The sequence below is a fragment of the Psammomys obesus genome, unplaced genomic scaffold, assembly GCF_907164565.1.
Source record: "Psammomys obesus unplaced genomic scaffold, mPsaObe1.curated_primary_1811, whole genome shotgun sequence".
Taxonomy (NCBI): domain Eukaryota; kingdom Metazoa; phylum Chordata; class Mammalia; order Rodentia; family Muridae; genus Psammomys; species Psammomys obesus.
Genome location: NW_026590681.1, coordinates 3,376,704 through 3,395,652, shown reverse-complemented (window position 1 = coordinate 3,395,652; position 18,949 = coordinate 3,376,704). Strand labels below are relative to the sequence as shown.

At 37.3% G+C, this 18,949-nt stretch overlaps 1 protein-coding gene across 3 annotated transcripts in view; it reads right to left on the bottom strand.

Annotated features, from left to right (window-relative positions):
* Gas2 (growth arrest specific 2) overlaps window positions 1-18,949 on the bottom strand; it is a 145,426-nt gene that overhangs the window by 61,742 nt on the left and 64,735 nt on the right. For all 3 annotated transcript variants that reach the window (XM_055608339.1, XM_055608340.1, XM_055608341.1), the window contains one exon: window positions 12,173-12,314. In XM_055608339.1, the coding sequence (XP_055464314.1) occupies window positions 12,173-12,314 (142 nt within the window). The remainder of the gene's footprint in view (window positions 1-12,172; window positions 12,315-18,949) is intronic.

Here is an 18,949-nt window from a genome sequence, read left to right as displayed (position 1 = left end):
GATTCTTACATCAAATTGAATTAGTGAGGAGAAAATGTATAAATTATGATTCTTTGTTCACCTCCAAATAAAGGCAGATGTCAAATGGAACCTCCAACTTAATGTTTCTTGGTAATCAATAATTGATACTGTAGAAAGAGACCAAGTTTACTGACCAGATTCTTAAGACGTGTGTAAATAAACAAGTTTCCATCAGCCAGCATTTTTCATCAGATAAGCCAATAAGAAACCTTCTTTGTGTAGCTATTGCTAAATTACATGACACTATTACACCATGAAGCTGTTCTGTGACTAGGCTTGGGCAGTTCAGCAATGCAGATAGACACAATTGCATTTCTGAGCCAGTGAGAGGAACACCTGTTGTTTGCTCTACCTTCCTAATCAAAACTGGGGCAGATAATGCAATGTCATTTTCAACATCAAATAAAATCGATAATCTAACAAAATTTTGCATACAGAAAAGTCTTGAAAAAGTTGTTATTCTAATAAGACAAAATAATATTTGATAAAAAATAGCAATCTTGTTCTAATTCTTAAAGCTAGAATTGTATAATTCAAGTTGTATTATCTCTCTATTTACTTAATCTAAATATTCTAATTTCTTATATCTACTCATTATACAATAGTAATATTTAGTCCAAAGATAACAACAGAATTTGTTTGGAGAAGATATGAATATTAAATATATTTGTATTTGAACGATTAAAATTTGTGCTCTCATTTTGTTTGAACAGACACCACAATTATGTCTTATTATTTGGTTATAAAAATGTCACTTTTAAACTAAAAAAAAAAAAAAAAACTCATCAGAAATGCTTACTAAAAGCATAACTGATCATAGAAAAGTCTGAAACAAAAAATATTCCAATTCCCAATAAGAAAAGTTTAGTTTTAGTTGTCGAATAGAAAACTGTCACAGAACCTAGGGGAGGCTTGAATAGTCTCTAATTAACTAAGGCTTCTTTACTTTACTACAGTACAGCTCCAGCTGCAACTGTGTCAGCTGACTGTGTCCCCAGCCACAGCCACCGCATGAGGCTTAACATGTAAATCGACTTCAGTTCAGTGATTTGGAGAATCAGGTACAGTGTCAAACAGAGAACAAGAATGAATGCCACAGAAACAGAAGGGAAATACTAAAACCAGTCTAAGTCATCGATTTCTTCTTTTTCTAACTTCTTAAAATAAGGTACTAAAATAACAAAATGGAGTTTTGAGTAGGAGAGAGAACGAATGAAAGTAAGGAAAGAAAGACTGATTCCCCACTTATTCCCATATCTTCAGTGAAGGCTGTGTGAAGTACATAGTCAAAGCTCCAGAAACTTTAGATATGATGTCATTCATCTTTAGATGGAAACAACATCAAAATATTAGTGGAGCCAGGCGCAGTACTGCATACCTGTAATCCCAGCACTCAGAGAGGCAGAGACAGGCCACCTCTGTGAGTTCCAGGCCAGCCAGGTCTACAAAGCAAGGCTTGACACAACTGTCACACACCTTTAGTCAAATGAGTATTGGCATTCTGATGCGTTGGTACATAGTGGTGTGGAAACAGAAATATTGCACAAAAAAATTGAAGAGGACCAACGATGGGAATAATATGAGAAATTTGATATGAAGGATGCACTGTCATTATTCATTTCTTGGTTTCCTCATTTGTGAAAGTAAAAGATTTTGCATGCCAAGCTCAAATGTTGGCTCCACGTTGATATGTGAGAAAACCCAGTTGACAAACTGTAAGGTCAGGGATCCAACATCCTCTTAACAGAACTAGCCCAGATACTCTAACAAAAACAAAACCACCTGAGTTGGGAAATTGTATGGGAGAAGAGGATAAATTAAAACAGAAAGGATAGTGATATATATGTGTGCGTATGTATAATAAAATTCATAACTTTTTCATATAAGCTATAAATTAATGTAAAATAGAAAGAGCAGCATTTCTTAGGAAGAATTTTATAAAAAGACTGAGTTTTAATCTTAAGTTTTTGTGGAATTATTATCATCTGTATAGTAATAAGGGAATCACTTCAAAATTTTACAGTTGTACATTATTGTCTTCTGTCATAATGGCCTTCCAAATATTGACTAGACTGTGACTAAAAGTGGTGAGAAAAAAAATACAAACAGCCAAAGGAAACATGGTGAATGATGACTGGCAGACCTGACTGATATGTTGAGCTGCATGATGCCACAGTGTCCACCACATGTGGTTCCTCTGCCATGTTAAGTATGTGTTAGAACATTGAGGATAGCAGTCTTGTGGAGATAGTTATGATGAACAAGCTAGAAAGATGAAAATGCCTAGCCTTTTTAGAAGTGATAAGAATTTAGCTGAGGTAAATGAGTATTAAGTAAACAAACAAACAAAAATCACTTTTAGCCTACCACTGTAAAATTGGATTTAGAACCCTTTAGTAGTACAAGTGTGTGTGTTAGACACAGGAGTCAACCTTGACTCTAACACTGCAGCAAGCTCTACTCTGACCGGAAGAGAATATGGGTGTGGATCCAAGCTGCAAAGGTTTGTGAGTGAGTGTGAGGGCGCATGGCTATTATTGGTGCTATATGGGGAAGTAGTTCTATATATTCCCACCTTCCTAAGGAGAAGCAACACTGCCTATCTCCTAGCATCTCTGTGGTGATTGAATAAAACAATACTTGCTGAGCATATGGGAAGCACCAGCGGGGGAGCAGCTCTCCTCTTCAGTATTACATTTTTTGTTGTTATTAATGATTTGCCTAGAAAGATTATCTTCATTAGTTGGAGTCAATTAACATCAATCCACTTTTGTTTGTTCTTGAGTTCATCTTAACGTGCCCCTGTAGTGAACCAGTTATTAAAAATACTTAGGCTGGAAAGATGGCTCAGTGGGTAAAAGCACCGGCTGCTCGTCTAGAGGGCCTGGGTTCAATTCCCAGCGTTAACATGGGAGTTCACAACCATTAGTAACCTCAGTTCCAGGGGACCTGACACCCTCACACAGATATGCATGCATGTAAAACACCAACACACATAAAATAAAATAAAATAAAATAAAATAAAATAAAATAAAATAAAATAAAATAAAATAAAATAAAATAAAATAAAATAAAATAAACGGTTGAATGAAACAAAACTCTTATAGTTGAAAAATGCTAATTTAGAGCATCCTATGACAATGAGTATTTTTAACATTGTGGGCCAATTTTGGCTATTGTGCGAGTTATAAGTAATAATGACATTTGTACAAAAGACATGTTTTAGACTTAAACACCTTGACATTGATTTTCTTGAGAATAAAACAGTTCAGTAGAGTCCATTTTCAGTAATTAATCTGGATATATTAGGTGTATACTGAATGATTTAGGCACCATGAACTGCTTGTCTCTAAAGACGACAGGAAAAAGCCCAGCCTGCCATGTGAGCTGGGACTGCGGCCTCAGTTATCTGCAGTCCCCGTTTCCTCAGTGGCCTTTTAACAGAAACGTCTACTTCATGACAGCAGGAAGCACTGCTCCACTCTATCGCTGTGACAGTATGGGTTCTTCCTTTAGTTAGTGGAAGAAGCTGGATTTCCGCTGGCTGGCTGTCTTTCCCCTGAAGGGACTCTCTATAAAACGGCTCTCAATTTGGTGGTGATTATTATATGAAAAGGCTGCACCTTCAGAGGCCTTTACAAGACATTCAAAGCCGTAAGAAGTAAAAACATCCGACCCTGAGATCTCCAGAAAGCAGAGACTCCAACTCAAGATGCAAGTGGAACAGGAGTGGTAGTGCGTGCCTTCAACACCAGCACCCAGGGGGCAGAAGTGGGCGGAGAGAGCTCTGTAAGGTAGAGGCCAGTAAGTAACAGTGAGACATTTTCTCAAAAAAAAAAAAAAAAAACAAAAAAAAAACCAAGAGTTTAGTTTATAACTTAGATAGAATGCTACTCACCCCAGGAATAGAAACTGAGTTTAAATGTTAGAGAATTTTCAAGAACAAAGTGCATGAGGCTGTGGATGTATAGTTTAGCTACCTGCATTAAGCGTTAACAAATGGACAAAGAAAGAAAAGGATAAAAAGTTTAATGTGCACCTTTTTTTTAGGTTTTTTTTTTAATGCAGAAAAAATTAACAATATTTGAACAACTTGGAAAGAAATAGGTTTTTCTTATTTAGGAAGAAAACTAGAAGTAAATATTATTGACTAGTTGCTTTAAAATTAGGAATATATCACAAATTTATGGCTGAATACCATCTCAAAGTAGAGAATAAGTCCTAATAAATCAGAGGGGGAGGTAGAAAAAAAAATAAACTGAAATACAAGACACTGCTGAGTGTCCACTGAAAAAGCTGCTGCCTTCTACTTCCTCTTCTTCTAAAAGAAACTCATGGCTAAGAGTCAGTGCTGTAGTGTAAGTTCCTTGATATTGAGAATGGGTCCAGAGGTTATTGGTATAGATATCATGTGGGACGTTTTAGGAAAACCCTACTCTTACTGATCATCATCTATTCCTCACACTTAACGTTGATGTCATGTCGGAAAACCAGTGTTAGCCAACATTATAATATTAAAAAGCTTTTCTTATAAATTTTATTTACTAAAAATTTTTAAGTGTGCAGTGGGTTTGTGAAGTATGTTCTACTTATGTGAAATACAAAAGTCATGCTGAGTACAATGACTTGGTGGATTTTATGAGTATTTTTCCCTTGTAGGGATCTATATATTCAAAGTCTGAGGGCCAGGTAAGCTGAGGATCAGCCACAAACTGTTTCCTGTGCATTGTTATTCTGAATGACACCCAGAGAGCAGAGAGAAATCTAATTTAAATGCAAGAGCTGTCAAGGACAGCCAGTTTTGGAGGCACAGAACAAATCTGAGGGTTCAATTGCAAACTAACAAAGGAAACTAACTGGTCTGCAGCTCAGAAGAAGGACTCTCCTGGTCCCTGACGCTGGGTGTGATGCCTAGGAGACAGGCCTACGGGTGCACCTGTGAACAATTGCAGAGTAAAGTTAGCCTCTGAGAATCACTCTGGGAAGGACATTCCCAGCGCAGCAATCCCAGGCTGCACAAAATGGAGAGGGAAAGCTGAGCATAAGCATGTGTGTGCTGATCCAAGCTCTCTGCTCTTCACCGTAGATGTGAAGTTCTCTCAAGCCCCTGCCTCTGTGACTTCCTGCAACCTAGAATTCGGAGGCAAATAAGCCTTTCTTTCTTAGCTTGATTTTGCCAGGGTGTTTCAGTATAGCAACAGAAAACTAAGATATCACGTGGCTGAAGATTTCCATCAACTCAACAGTTTCCAAAACAGAATGAGACATCCATAGAAATAATACACAGACAGTGCCCACACATGTTCTGGCCCATGAGGAAGCACTGTAGGATGGAATGAATGTGATGAAGTTGAATGAAGAGATGTGCTGGAACAGGGGTTTCCTTTCTCCAGCACATAACACTCAGAATGATAACAAGGGCAAGTATATCCAAGTTGGTTTTATTTACAGTTACTCATTTTCCTTTAACTCAAAATAATCCTACACAACTTTACACATTTATTTAAAGGATTAATTTTTATAAGAAGGTATAGTATTTGGAGGTGAATAAAGCTGAATTCAAATCTTGAATTCTACCTCTTAGCAGTTGTAATATGGGGTAACAAATGATTTAACTCTCCCTTTCACAGGCTTTTGTTTATGCAGTGACATCTATTGGCAGAGTTCATGGGGTAGCATATGTGCTGTGCTTGGCTGCCTTTGATGAGCACAGAGATAAAACCCTCAAATATTGGCCAACACAAACCTTACCTAGGAGAAGCTACAGAGCTGCCCATATCCTTTCAGTCAGCTTTGATTCTCTAAAGTCCCTAAATTTGCCACCCAAGAAGCAATTCAACAGTCTTCATAAACTCAATATTATTCTCCTGGACATTCTCCTAGACACTATGCAGTCAGCTAGTTCTGAAAGGGGATGCCTGAGTTTCTAAGTAAAAGTAAAAGCTGTATTCCCAGCACCTAGAGGTGGAGGCAGGAGTGCTAGGAATTACAATCCTCCTCAGTTACATAATGAGTTCCCCCAGGTTGGCCTGGACTGTTTGAGAGCATTCTCAAGACAGAGAGAAAAAGAACAAAAACAAACAAAAATAATAAAATAAAGACAAGAATTAAAATATTAAAACAGATCAGGGCACAGGGGCCCTTATGAGACTGTTTCTCCAACCAAGGACCATGTATGGATATAACCTAAAACCCCTGCTCAGATGTAGCCCATGGTAGCTCAGTAACCAAGTGGTTTCCCTAGTAATGGGAACAGGAACTATTTCTGACATGAACTCAAGGACTGGCTCCTTTATCTCCCCTGCCCCTCTGAGGGAGGAATACACTTGCTAGGTCACAGAGGAGGACATGGCAGCTAGTCCTGAAGATACCTGATAAGCTAGGGTCAGATGAAAGGGGAGGAGGACCTCCCCTAGCAGTGGACTTGGAAAGGGGCAGGAAGGAGATGACGGAGGGAGGGTGGGATTGGGAGGGAATGATGGAGGGGGCTACGGCTGGGATACAAAGTAAATAACCTGTGATTAATATAAAAAATAAAAATTAATAATAAAAAAATAAAATAAAATGCTAAAACAGTATTTTTTAAATAAAAGAAGTTTCTAATAAATATAAAAAACAAAATAAACCTGGAAAAAAAGTAAAAATCAATATAAACAATCTAGAGCTGAATCAGTCCCATGGAGTTGCTATCCTGCATTAATACTAACAACAAATAGAAATATTCATAATACTAAACACATAATAATATTGGCTTAATTTAGCCCGTAGACATATTCTTACAGTTTTCAATACACATAAAAACAAGAACAAGAATGGGGACATATCACACAAGAGATGCAGGCCATCAAGTATTTTTTCTGATGCAACCAGTGACCAGGCAGAGTACGGTGGGGATGGTTAGTCATAGACTCCACAGATTTCATTTCCCTTCAGTGGGGCCATAGGTTTGCTATGGAGGACCACAGAGATCACAGGCTTTGTTAAAAAAAAAACCAAAAACAAAAACAAAACCTGCCGGTCACTGAGATGCATGGAAAGAACAGAAACTGCACAACAGACAAAGAGAACTTAGAATTAAATAATGACGGTCATACAAGTCACACAGAGCATGCTGCACAGCAGAAAGCAAACCCGTTTCTCGGTGAGCAGATTCTTTCTCTGAGAAACAGATGAATAGTCACTGCGCTCCAGGTCCTACAATCAGCCAACAACATGTTTGATATTGACATGAGTACAGCAAGAAAACTATCTCCCAGTTAACAAAAATGTGTACAGAGAAAATCAAACGTGTCTGAGAAAAAAAGTTGACATATTCTAATATAGTGCTATTGTGTGTAGCATGTACTCCTTATAAATGAAAGCATCACTATTAAAAAATGGATTATATTTTAAAGGCATTAGAAAAATCACATAAAAGCATCCATTTACGACATACTTTAAAATATTTTAAACTGGGAATAAATCAAATATTACTGATTTTAATTTAAATTACAAAATGAGTCACATTAACAAACCAGTATCATTTTAAAAGTGGTTAAAATATATAAATTGACATTTGAAAACTCATTAATATTAATTACTGACAATAGGATTATTGACAAATACAGTCTAATAATCTTCACATACCTTTTTTGGAATAAAAATATAAATATTTTCACTGCTTTTTGAACTGGACCATTTTTTCTCCACCATCTATCTATCTATCTATCTATCTATCTATCTATCTATCTATCTACCTACCTTTCTATCTATTCATCATTCATTCATTTATTCACTTTACATCCTGATCCCAACCTCTCCCTCCTCTTCTCCCAGTCCCACCCCCACACTCTGTTCCTTTCATTCCCCCTCTCCTTCCCAGAGAAGGTGATGCCTCCAGTTGGTACCAGTCCACCCTGGAATCTTAAGTCACTGAAGGACTATGCATATCCTCTATCCTCAGGGATGACAAGGCAGCCCACCTAGAGGAAGGTCACCCAGCAGCAGGTAACAGATTCAGAGACAGCCCCTGTTCCTAAACGGGATCTTTTTACTACTCCATGTTTGAAAAATTCATTAACATAATAAACAGAGAACTATTTTAACACTAGGCTAATGAACAACAAACTTTTAAATTTAAGGAAATACCCATGGCCATCTTTTTTCATGTAAAGCACAATCATAAACACTGAGAAGGCACGCCACAAAGGCTAATACCTATCTTAATGAATCAGCCAGGTCAGGGTCGGCATCATATGGACACAGAGCTAGAGCTCCAGAATATGTATAGCAGCCTTCTATGGCCTGATTCCACACAGATCAAAGTCACCTGATCGCTGTATGGCCTCAGAGTGAAAAGGCTTTCTCAATATGCTAATTTGTGAAAGGGCAGTAAATGGTCCTCTATGTAAATCACTCTGATTTCTTCTTAGGATACATTAAACAAATTCCCTATGTTTCCATGCACATTCTGTAACTGTTTACCACCTGGTTTGCTAGCAAGTGAATCCCATAGATAGTGCTTACAACCCAATTGCTCTCCATTGTCCTTTCATAATCCAAACGTTATTTTTATTGTTATATACAGATAAAACCATGTCTAATATTCATCTTGTGCCTATGCCCCCGATTCCTTACATGCTTTCAAGAATATGATTTTAATTCAAATTCTTGTTTGTTATTTGTTTGACGATTGTTTGCTTAAAATAATTTTGAATGCCAGGGATATTTATTTTTATTTTCTCAAATGTCTCAATATTCCCATCTTTCAGAGAAATCAGTAGAAATTTAAAAACCTGTTTTGTTAAGGTTTGCGATCGTATCTAAAGACCACCCTAACTTTTCCTCAGAGACATACTCTGGAATCCTGCATGAAGGTTTTTCTCAACTTTTCATTTACTGTTTTGGATAATATTCACTTATTAAAACTGGTGAAGTGCTGGAAACATTTTATCAGCATGCCTTTGATGTTACATCTCAGTTAATTAATTAACTTAGTCTTTTATCAGTAGGCTATTCATGATCTTTGCTCATTTTTGAAGCAGTATTTGAGCACAGTTATCTTATCTGAAAACTGACCTTTACAGAAAAAAATTGTCTCTCAGACTCTCAGAGTAGGCCAGGATTTGGGAAGCTAAGACAGAATGATCAAGGTCATTCTCAGCTACAAAGCAAGTTCAAAGCCAGCTTGAGTTACTTTAAGCTCTGCTTATTAAAAACAACAACAAAAAACCAAAAAATTTATCAAACATGAGGAGGAACTGGAATTGCCACATTCCTCATTTCACCCTATATGCCCCCACAACACACATGGGGATTTCTTAACATTTGCTGTTGTGGAAGGAGAACAGACTTGAGTGAGCTTTGAAGAGTCAAGAACTCCTGACGAATAACTGCAGGAAACATGGCTACAACACACAGAAGCTACTGGCTGCTGCAGAGAGGAGGCTTTCTCTATGCAGGCTCAGACTTCTGATCAGTGTGAACAGAAAGAAGCCTCTTCACACAGCTAGCACTGTGATCTAGTTTATCAGTCACTCAGACACATTCTCCCCTTCATCAGGGCATCTTTTTATTTTGCTTTCTGTTCAAAACACTGGGGCACAAAGGATGTTCTTCATCGAACACCACTGAAACAAAATCTTGAGGTAGGAAAAAAAAAAAAAAAGGAAAGAGAAAAACCTTGCCCTAAATTCCCTTTCAAAAGTGAAGCGTGAAAGACATCAAGCAGAGCACACAGCACTATTGTTGTGGGGAGGCCAAGGCCAAGGCCAACAGCTTGGCTCTGCTGCCTCCTCAACAGTGCATAATAAAAACACCCAGGGAGAAAGAGCTCTGCTGGGAAAAGAGATTTCTCTTTGTCCTTCCTCCTTATTGTCATTAATATCCATGGGCCCAGCTGTTTCCTTTCTCCAACTAAGCCTAAATCAATGCTATAATATTGACCCCTTTTTACTGGATCCCCAGGGCCTATAATACATCTCCTTATAACCACTCTGAGCCCAGAAAATTTCAAATGTATTTTTAATTGAGCAGCAAAAGAGAAAGCCTGAATATCTGATTTCATTTGGTACTGTTCTTAAAAATAGTTTTTTTTTTAATTTTAAAAGGGTCAAAATCTTTGATTTCATGAATTTGCTTGGACATTTAAATATCTTCTAATTTAAAAGTTATAAGCTAAGATAAAAAGATAATTAAAATAAAATGTTTAATGAACAGAATGTGTAATATTTCTTTATAGATAAATTATTACAAACTTTCTTTTCATAATGTCATCTTGTTTTGTAAACAGGAAGACACAGGCTATCTAAATTTTCTTTACCTAACTATACAAATAACACACTGACATCATGAGATAAATTGTTTTAGGGTACATAGTTTAAGTATAAAATGTATTATTTATGACTTAAATTGAGTTTTGTGTGTGAGAGCATAAAGACACACTACAAATGTGAGTTGCAGTGGTATTTCCAGTGAGGAATCTGATACCACAATGACTCCTGCTGGATTCTACTGAAAGTCCTATTAGTCCAGGCAACAAAATGACTCACAGATTCAGAGAAAACCAAATCAAGGCCACAGAGATAGGAAAAGCTATTTGAAACCCATGTGTTTTTTTACTACCAAGTGAAAAAAAAAAGTGTATTTAAAGAAAAGCTGTACAATAAACAAACTCATAAATTAATGCAGATGCTAAAGTTTGCCTATGTAGCCATTCTTATGTCACTTCTTAATTTAAAGCATGATGTTAACTGTCTCCATACCTAGGTGAAACACAAAATTTATTCTCCACAACTGACATTTAACTAACTATATCTCTATAGCTATAGAGATGTTGCTAGACATTATGTTTGTGTTCAAATCATTCGTCTTCATTTATTTCCTATAATTCTCCACTTCATAATCCCACATACCTAAAAGTGAAAACCTATGTGTAAAGTTGCTATTAGGCTGAAGGGCGGTGGCTTCAACAGATGCACATACTTGTCAAGAAGAATAATCAAAGTCACTTGTTCACTAAGTTTTCGGAGAGCACATTTCTTTATGCACCACATGACTGTGTAATTATTGATTTGCCCTTTTTCTTTTAAATTTAGAATACCCTCTCTTCTCTGCTGAGGAATTTCTCAGACATTTAATGGCCATCTCTGACATCTTATCTCCTCACCTTAGAACACATACATATGGCCTTAGCATGTGAAATGTCAAGTTCCCACTATCACTGTGGTGAGTTTGCAGGATTTAGCAGAAAAAAATACTATTATTTGAGGCTTGGGGACAAAGGCTCTTTTAGCTGTTTGGAAGGTAGTTTATGTGCTTATTCCCTGAAGAATGCTTGGTTTAGTTTAATGGCAATATTGGGAATTATGTGATTTGATAAATTGACTTTTAGAGCCTTACACAAAAAGACCCAAAGCTTTTCTTTTTCCCATTAGATGTATCCATTCTTGGCTCTGTTCCACTTTACTAAGACTGATTCTCCACATTAGAATTACATTGCAGGGGTACTTCTGCAATAAGCTTGGACATTTAATCCCAGAATGTCAGGCAGTTCAGAACCACTCACTAGTTCAATACATCCTATGTTTCCTTCCAAGAAATTTAGACTCTTACTGTGTGGTCTGGAAATGGAATTGCCAAAATTCAATCAGAAGACAAAACAGGAAACAGCAATCTCAGAAGGTATTTTCACTGAGGTGTCTGCCTTCTGCACTTACTTCAATATCCTTTATACATATCTGATTTTAAACCCTAAAAACTGTCAAATACATAAACTAGTAAACTTCAGTTTCAACAAAGACAGAACTGAAAACTTCACCCTTCACAGAGGTGGCAACACCTTGTCCTCCCTTGGTGGTGCACAAATTTCCCCGTGAGCACAGATTAGAGCCTGTAAAACTCAGCCCTGTGCACTCTAGTCCTGCATGCAGTTCCCACGGACAGCACTCAGCTGTCACTTCTGCACTTGTACTTTATCAGCCAGGTGACCAGGAGGGAGACAGCAGGTGCATTTATCTATATCGACTTGATAAAATTACAAGGCAAGCGTCCAGTTTCCTCCCACTTTTTAAGATAATCTGAAAACAACAGCACACAAAAACTGCAGGTGGTTATGCTGGGAGAAAAGCAGCTCTGAGACCCCAACAGCTAAAGTCTTGAAGGAAACACTTACCCAGGCCTTCAGATTCAAAAAGACATGTTTCATCCACCCCCAAGTCTCGGCACCAGGATAAGAAATTGGCTGTGTTATCTCGGGCAAAAAAGGAGCCTGAGGGTGCACTGGCTTTGTAGGGGATCTTTTTCAGTGGCAGAGTCTGGAAAATAATAATAATAAAAAAAAAATTCAGTCTCAGTCTGGTGGGATGCTGGCTAAGTCATCTCAGAGATACATTAAAAATGCACATACACTTGCAACAAAATGCTTTGAAATTTACCTCATGTCAATAAATATGCTGTGAAGAACAAAGAAAAAGAATGTAATGTATGGAAACACAGGAGACTGAATGTCTGTGCAGCCAGTACACACCCTTGTCTCAGCAATACTCACCAGTAAATGCACATGAGCCCTTTTCCTAATGCAGATTGAGTTTTCTTTTTCTTCTGTAATTGTACTCTTGCTTTTTCTTTCATCTAAATAATCTACCAGTCTTCTTCACAAAGTATGTAAATGTGTTTTTATATCAATATTACAAATTAGATGAATGTATCCTATGATGTATGCAGATACAGTGTCAAGTTCACAAAATACAGGAAGTGTGCACAAGCTGAAACCAGAAGGCAGCAGAAGAGCTCTCCACCTCACATGTCTCCATGCTGGTAACAAGAAGATATAAACACCTTTAAAGATAACAATGCATGGCAATCCCTCTAGCTCCTTTCTTTTAGACATATGATGTAGCTTCACCTTAATATGAAATAATTCATATTAAATTTGATGTTTTTACTCTCAAAGGCACTATTTACATTCTGTGTCAGTTCACTTTTGACATGAAAGAAAATGATTAGGATACAGACGTATGTGCACCTAAAGGACTGTCTTGCTAACCTTTTCCCTGGAATCATAGCCAGGAACCATTGCTTAGCACCACCACAAGTGCTACAGGCTTTTCCTCTAACAGAGCAGACCTCATTTCCAAGCACTACACAAAGCCAAGGAACTCATGTGATGTTAAAGCCGGGGCCAAAGTACTTCATACATGTGAGCTACTTAAGAACCTTGCTGAAAGAGCAAAAAGATCCAGGGAGACTATTTGGTCATTTAGACTGAGAGACAGAAATGTCCTCTGCTCACAGGAGAAGCAACATGCTTTGGGATGCTGAGTTCACATACAGGGAAGTATAACAAGGCAAAACAGTGGTCTGACTGAGCTGGTGAAGTTCGCACAGTTCCTTACACAAAGAAATTTTATGGCTATAATAGGAAGTGCCTGTTGCTATAGCCTGGAAGGGCGTGCTGAGAGGCAAATCTTTCTACTAAAGATTAAAGTTGATATGAAATACATAAAGTGACATTTTTTTTCTGTGAATGTTCTTTTTTTTAAATTTTATTTAACTTTTATTAATTACACTTTATTCATTTTGTATCCCCCCATAAGCCCCTCTCTCCTCCCCTCCCGGACCCACCCTCCTTCCCCTTTCAGCCTGCATGCCCCTCCCCAAGTCCACTGATAGGGGAGGTCCTCCTCTCCTTCTTTCTGATCTTAGTCTATCAGTTCTCATCAGAAGTGGCTGCATTGTCATCTTCTGTGGTCTGGTAAGGCTGCTCCCCCCTCAGGGGGAGGTGATCAAAGAGCAGGCCAATCAGATTATGTCAGAGTGACATTTTTACATGAATACTCAAGTATGCATATGTTTTATGTACTATAGTTATATTAAACAATATATGTATATACATATTTTACATATGCAGCTGCCTACATGGTAATCACATCTTTTTGCCTTTTATTAGTGTATATTAATTGTACAAAATATTGAGTTTCACAGTGACATCTTTATGTATGCATATAACAGTTGACAATGTGCACATGAGGCACATTGTTTCCCCTCCCCTGAGTCTAACACCTAACACCTCATCTTCTGTTTTACTTTCACATCTTCTTTATAATCTGGACACTGCACATGCAAAGTATCCTTCTGAGTCTGGCTTATTTGCTCAATATGGTGATCTCCAATTCTACCCACTTCCCTGAAAATGACATAAACTATTCTCTATGTCTGATTCTTCATTGTATAACATATATCCCATTTTTCTTTAATCATTACTTTATTTCTCGATAGGCATCTAGACTAAATCCCTACTTGGCTAATGTGAATCATAGCACAATAAGCAATGGTGTACAGTCACCTCTGTGCCTTATTGACTGATTCCTCCCAGGACAAACCCAGGACTATTTTAGCAGGCTTTGTAGTAGTTCTATTTTTAGTTTTGTGGGGGAATTTTCATATTGATTTCCACAGTTATTGGACTAGTTTACATTTACCACCAATGAGGTATCATTATAACTTTTTCCTCCCCTCCAACCTTAGCAGCATTTGTTGTTTTTACTCACATAGTAATATCTGGTTAACTGATCCAGTTCAGGTTTCAGCAGTCGTTTTTAAAAAAAAAAAAATGCTTTCACATATGAGTCTCAAAAACAATCATATATATCATGATATAGTGTCTCCTTTACAAACTATTCATAAACACCAATTATTCTTTTAAGGTTAAAATAAAAATATTCATGTTTTTAAATCTAGCAATGTAGTCCTAAGAATATACCCTACTTAACTAAGCAGGAAAAATAGAAATAATGAGTCCAGAGTGAGCTGGTAAAGTACCATGGAGTACGTAAATACAATGCATTCTGTATGATTATTTAAAAGGAATAAAACATACATGTACTAAGGCATAAATATGCTCAGAATATACTCTTAGGTAGAGAGTAATTCACACATATGTACTATGATTTTATTCTATGATATATGTAGGTATGCACAGATGATCTATGCATGTTTAAATTTCACATAAAATATTAATACTCATACATTTATAAAATAAAATTTATAAATAGGTCAAGAAAATATGCATCAAATTGTAGAAGATATGGGTGATTCAGTAGGATTTTGAGTGACTTTTGATGTTAAATAAAAATCCAACATCAAAATGTGGTAGCTGGGATTAGAAAACCACTTCATTTTAAAATTTGATCGACTCAGATGTGAATAGACACATGTGGATAATGGTTATTATATTAGATGGCACACTAGATAAGAAAGCAAAGCCTTCATCTCATGCTTCATAAAATGTATTTGAACACTGGACTACTTTTTCTCAAAAGGGAAATAATATCTTCATACCTCCTACCCCTCTTCAGACAGAGTATCCCCATGTATAAGACAGATACTCAATGGTACAGGCAAAGGATTTTACCTGAAGGATAATGCTCAGCTTAAAAATGGAGTTGTTATGGCATCAGCGTATTTCAGCGTCAAAGGGTAGTAGTGACTACTCCATGTGTGTTGCAAGTATTATCTATCCCTAGGGGCAGGGTCTTGTCCACTGTCCAAGAGCAGAGTGCCTCTGTGAGGCCCACAGTGGGCGTGCGCTACTGACCCTCCGCATTAAGAAGGAGTGACCCAGAGTCCGTAGTGTTTACCACAGGGGAGGCACAGAATACATGTTTATATATGGACCTCTCTACTGAAATGTCAAAGGATGACACCCTGAGTTAGATGACTTAGAGGACAGCACGTCCATCTTCTGGATGGAGAGGTTGAGCTCGTACACAGTTCAAATTTAATCACCGAGTTTCCCTTCCATGAGTTTTAGCTATTCCATTATAGCTCGAATTTATTTTGAAGCTTGTATATTTTAGCATTTGGTATTTCTCAAATTTGGGCCAACTAAAGTTAAAATGAATAAGTATGTATTACCTGTCACCTATTCCAGTAACTAAAAAAGTAAAGTAAATGAAACAGACTGAGAAAATGCTATTTTTTAATTCCCCTTATATTTAATTCCCTTTACAGCATTTTAATTCTGACAGTTTAAGTTTTTTCTTCACAAAAGCTCAAGACAGACGCCTAATTTTAATTACATCAAGTAGACATTTCAGATATAAAGCAGAAGATTTGGTACTGGCCAAGAAGTAAAAAATTTTTTTTTTCCAAAAGGTATGTGGAGTAGTGTGCTATTCAAATATGCAGGCAATGAAGTCACTTTTTCCATAGTGGAAATAACATTTCCACTTGAATCCCGGTTGTTCTCTGATTCCCTGTATATTTTATTGAAAAGTAATCTCTCTCAGTAAAAATTTTTGCTGACATTTAAAGTACCAAAGTTTGTAAATTCAAATACCAAGTCACCTGAGAAAGTATAAAGAAAGGCAAGATGGTTCAGTAGGCAAAGACGATACTGACCACCAATTGTGACGATCCCCAAGTCTCACATGAGGGAAGAAGAAACCCAACTTCTGAAAGCAGTTCTCTGAACACATGTGCAGTGGCACATGCATACCTACATATATACACATACAATAAAAAAGTAAATGTAAAATCTGGAGAGATGGCTCAGAAATAAAGAACACATACTGTTCTTGAGGAAGACCAAGGTCTGGTTCCTGGCACCCACATCAGACAGCTCACAACGAGCTATAACTCCAGCTGCATAGAAACCAATACCCTCTTCTGGCCTTCATGGGCACTGTACGCAATTGATGCACATAAACCCACACAGGCACAGATACAGAAGTAATCAATAAACTACATAAAAATGAAAAAAAAAAACTAAAAATTTTTTTAAAAAGTGGAAATATACTCTTTAAGATAAAAATTATATAAAATTTTAAAGAAAAAAATTAATCATTTTTGTTATTGCATCCTTCTTAGAACTTAGCACCTTGTACTTTAACATTGACTTAATACAGAAGCAAAAGAAAGCACAGACTGGAATTCTCTATGAACCCTCCACTTCCACTGTAAGACAAATTTCACATGGTAGAGATCTGGTATTTGATGAAAATGCTATTGTGTCCATCATGCTGTAAAATCACAGAAATACTCAATGAGAAAATCAAACAAACAAAAACAAAAATAAAAAAGAAACAAATAACAACAACAACAAAACCAGAGCTTTCTGACAGCATAGGCTGCCATATCTTTCCTCCTTTGAAACTGTGAGGATAATTGCTTAGTAGGTCCACCATACTCCAGTGTACGATCACACAGCCAGAAGCATATGGACAATACAAACTGAAATCCATTAGTTATTACATTTAAAAAAAAGAGAGGTCACAAAGTTGGAAGGTAGGGAGGTGGAGGTAGACCTGTGAGGATCAAAGGGGAGGGTTTAGGATGAATACTATCAAAACACATTTTAAGAAAATTCCTACAGAATTAATAAAACATTAAAAATTAGAGTTAAATATATTAGTTACTTGGAGCAATCTCTGTTATTACATAAAGTAATGGAAATGCTAGATAAAAAAAATCTAGCATCTAGCTTCAGATTTAAAACAGACCTAAGCAATAAAAGAGTATTGATGAGTTAGAACCCTTACTGCTGAAAAGCCTGCCCAGAAGTTACAAAAGCTCATTTATAATTACTAATAAGGGAACAACCAAAATGGCTTTAGTAGTTGAAATAGAAGGTAAGCTAAAAGGAGGACCCTGGGTAAGATGATCAGTCCTTACTCAGAAAGGCAAGAGGGATTGACATAGAAAGAGGGAGAAAACAGGAAACAGGACAGGAGCTTACCACAGAGGGCCTCTGAAAGACTCTATCCAGCATTTTATCAAAGCAGATACTGAGACTCATAAACAAACTTTGGGCAGAGTGCAGGGAATCTTAGAAAAAAAGGGGGAGATAGTAAGACCTGGAGAGGACAGGAGCTCCACAAGGAGAGCAACAGAACCAAAGTATCTGGGCACAGGGGTCTTTTCTGAGACTGATACTCCAACCAAGGACCATGCTTGGAGATAACCTAGAACCTCTGCGCAGATGTAGGCCATGGCAGCACAGTATCCAAGTAGGTACCCTAGTAAGGGGAACAGGGACTGTCTCTGACATGAACTCAGTGGCTAGCTCTTTGACCACCTCCCCCCGCATGGGGCAGCAGCCTTGCCAGGCCACAGAGGAGGACAATGCAGCTAGTTCTGATGAGATCTGATAGGTTAGGGTCAGATGGAAGGGGAGGAGGACCTCCCGTATCCGTGGACTTGGAGTGGGGCATAGGAGAAGATGATGGATGAGAGGGGAGGAGGGAGGGAACTACAGCTGGGATACAAAGTAAATAAACTGTAATTAATATAAAAAAATAAAAATTTAATTAAAAAAGGAAATTGAGAGGTTGAATGGATAGACAATAAAATATTAATCACTGATTAGCAGAAACAAGCTATCAAGTTATGGAAAAGCACAGAGAGAAATTTAAAGTCTTTCACTAAATAAGAGATGCCAATAAGAAGAACTGAAAAGACAAATGCTAACTGATCCCACTACATAGTAATCTGTAGCAGATACAGCTAGAAAATTCTGGGAGGCTGGAGAGATGGCTTAGTGTTTAACACTTGCTGATGAATCATGCAGATACCAGGCAGCTCACAACTGTCTAACTCCAGCTCCAGGGGATCTGATGACCTCCTCTTCTGCCCTGTGTGTGTGTGTGTATGTATGTATGTATATACATGTATATATGTCCAAACATATATGTGCATGCATTCACAAAGACACGTGTGTATATACTCACATAGACACATGTATGTTCACAAATATAATTTATTTCTAAAACACCTGGAACAGTAAGCATGGGAGATCTTAGTATTTCAAGGTCAGTGAGACTATTCTCCATAAGATGTTGATGGACATCTGTTATTATTTACTGCAGAATGTGTAACCAGAAGGGCAGATACTATGTTGGTATTGTGTGCTGGTGAAATACATTAATGAAGAGTCCCAGGCAGTAGGAAA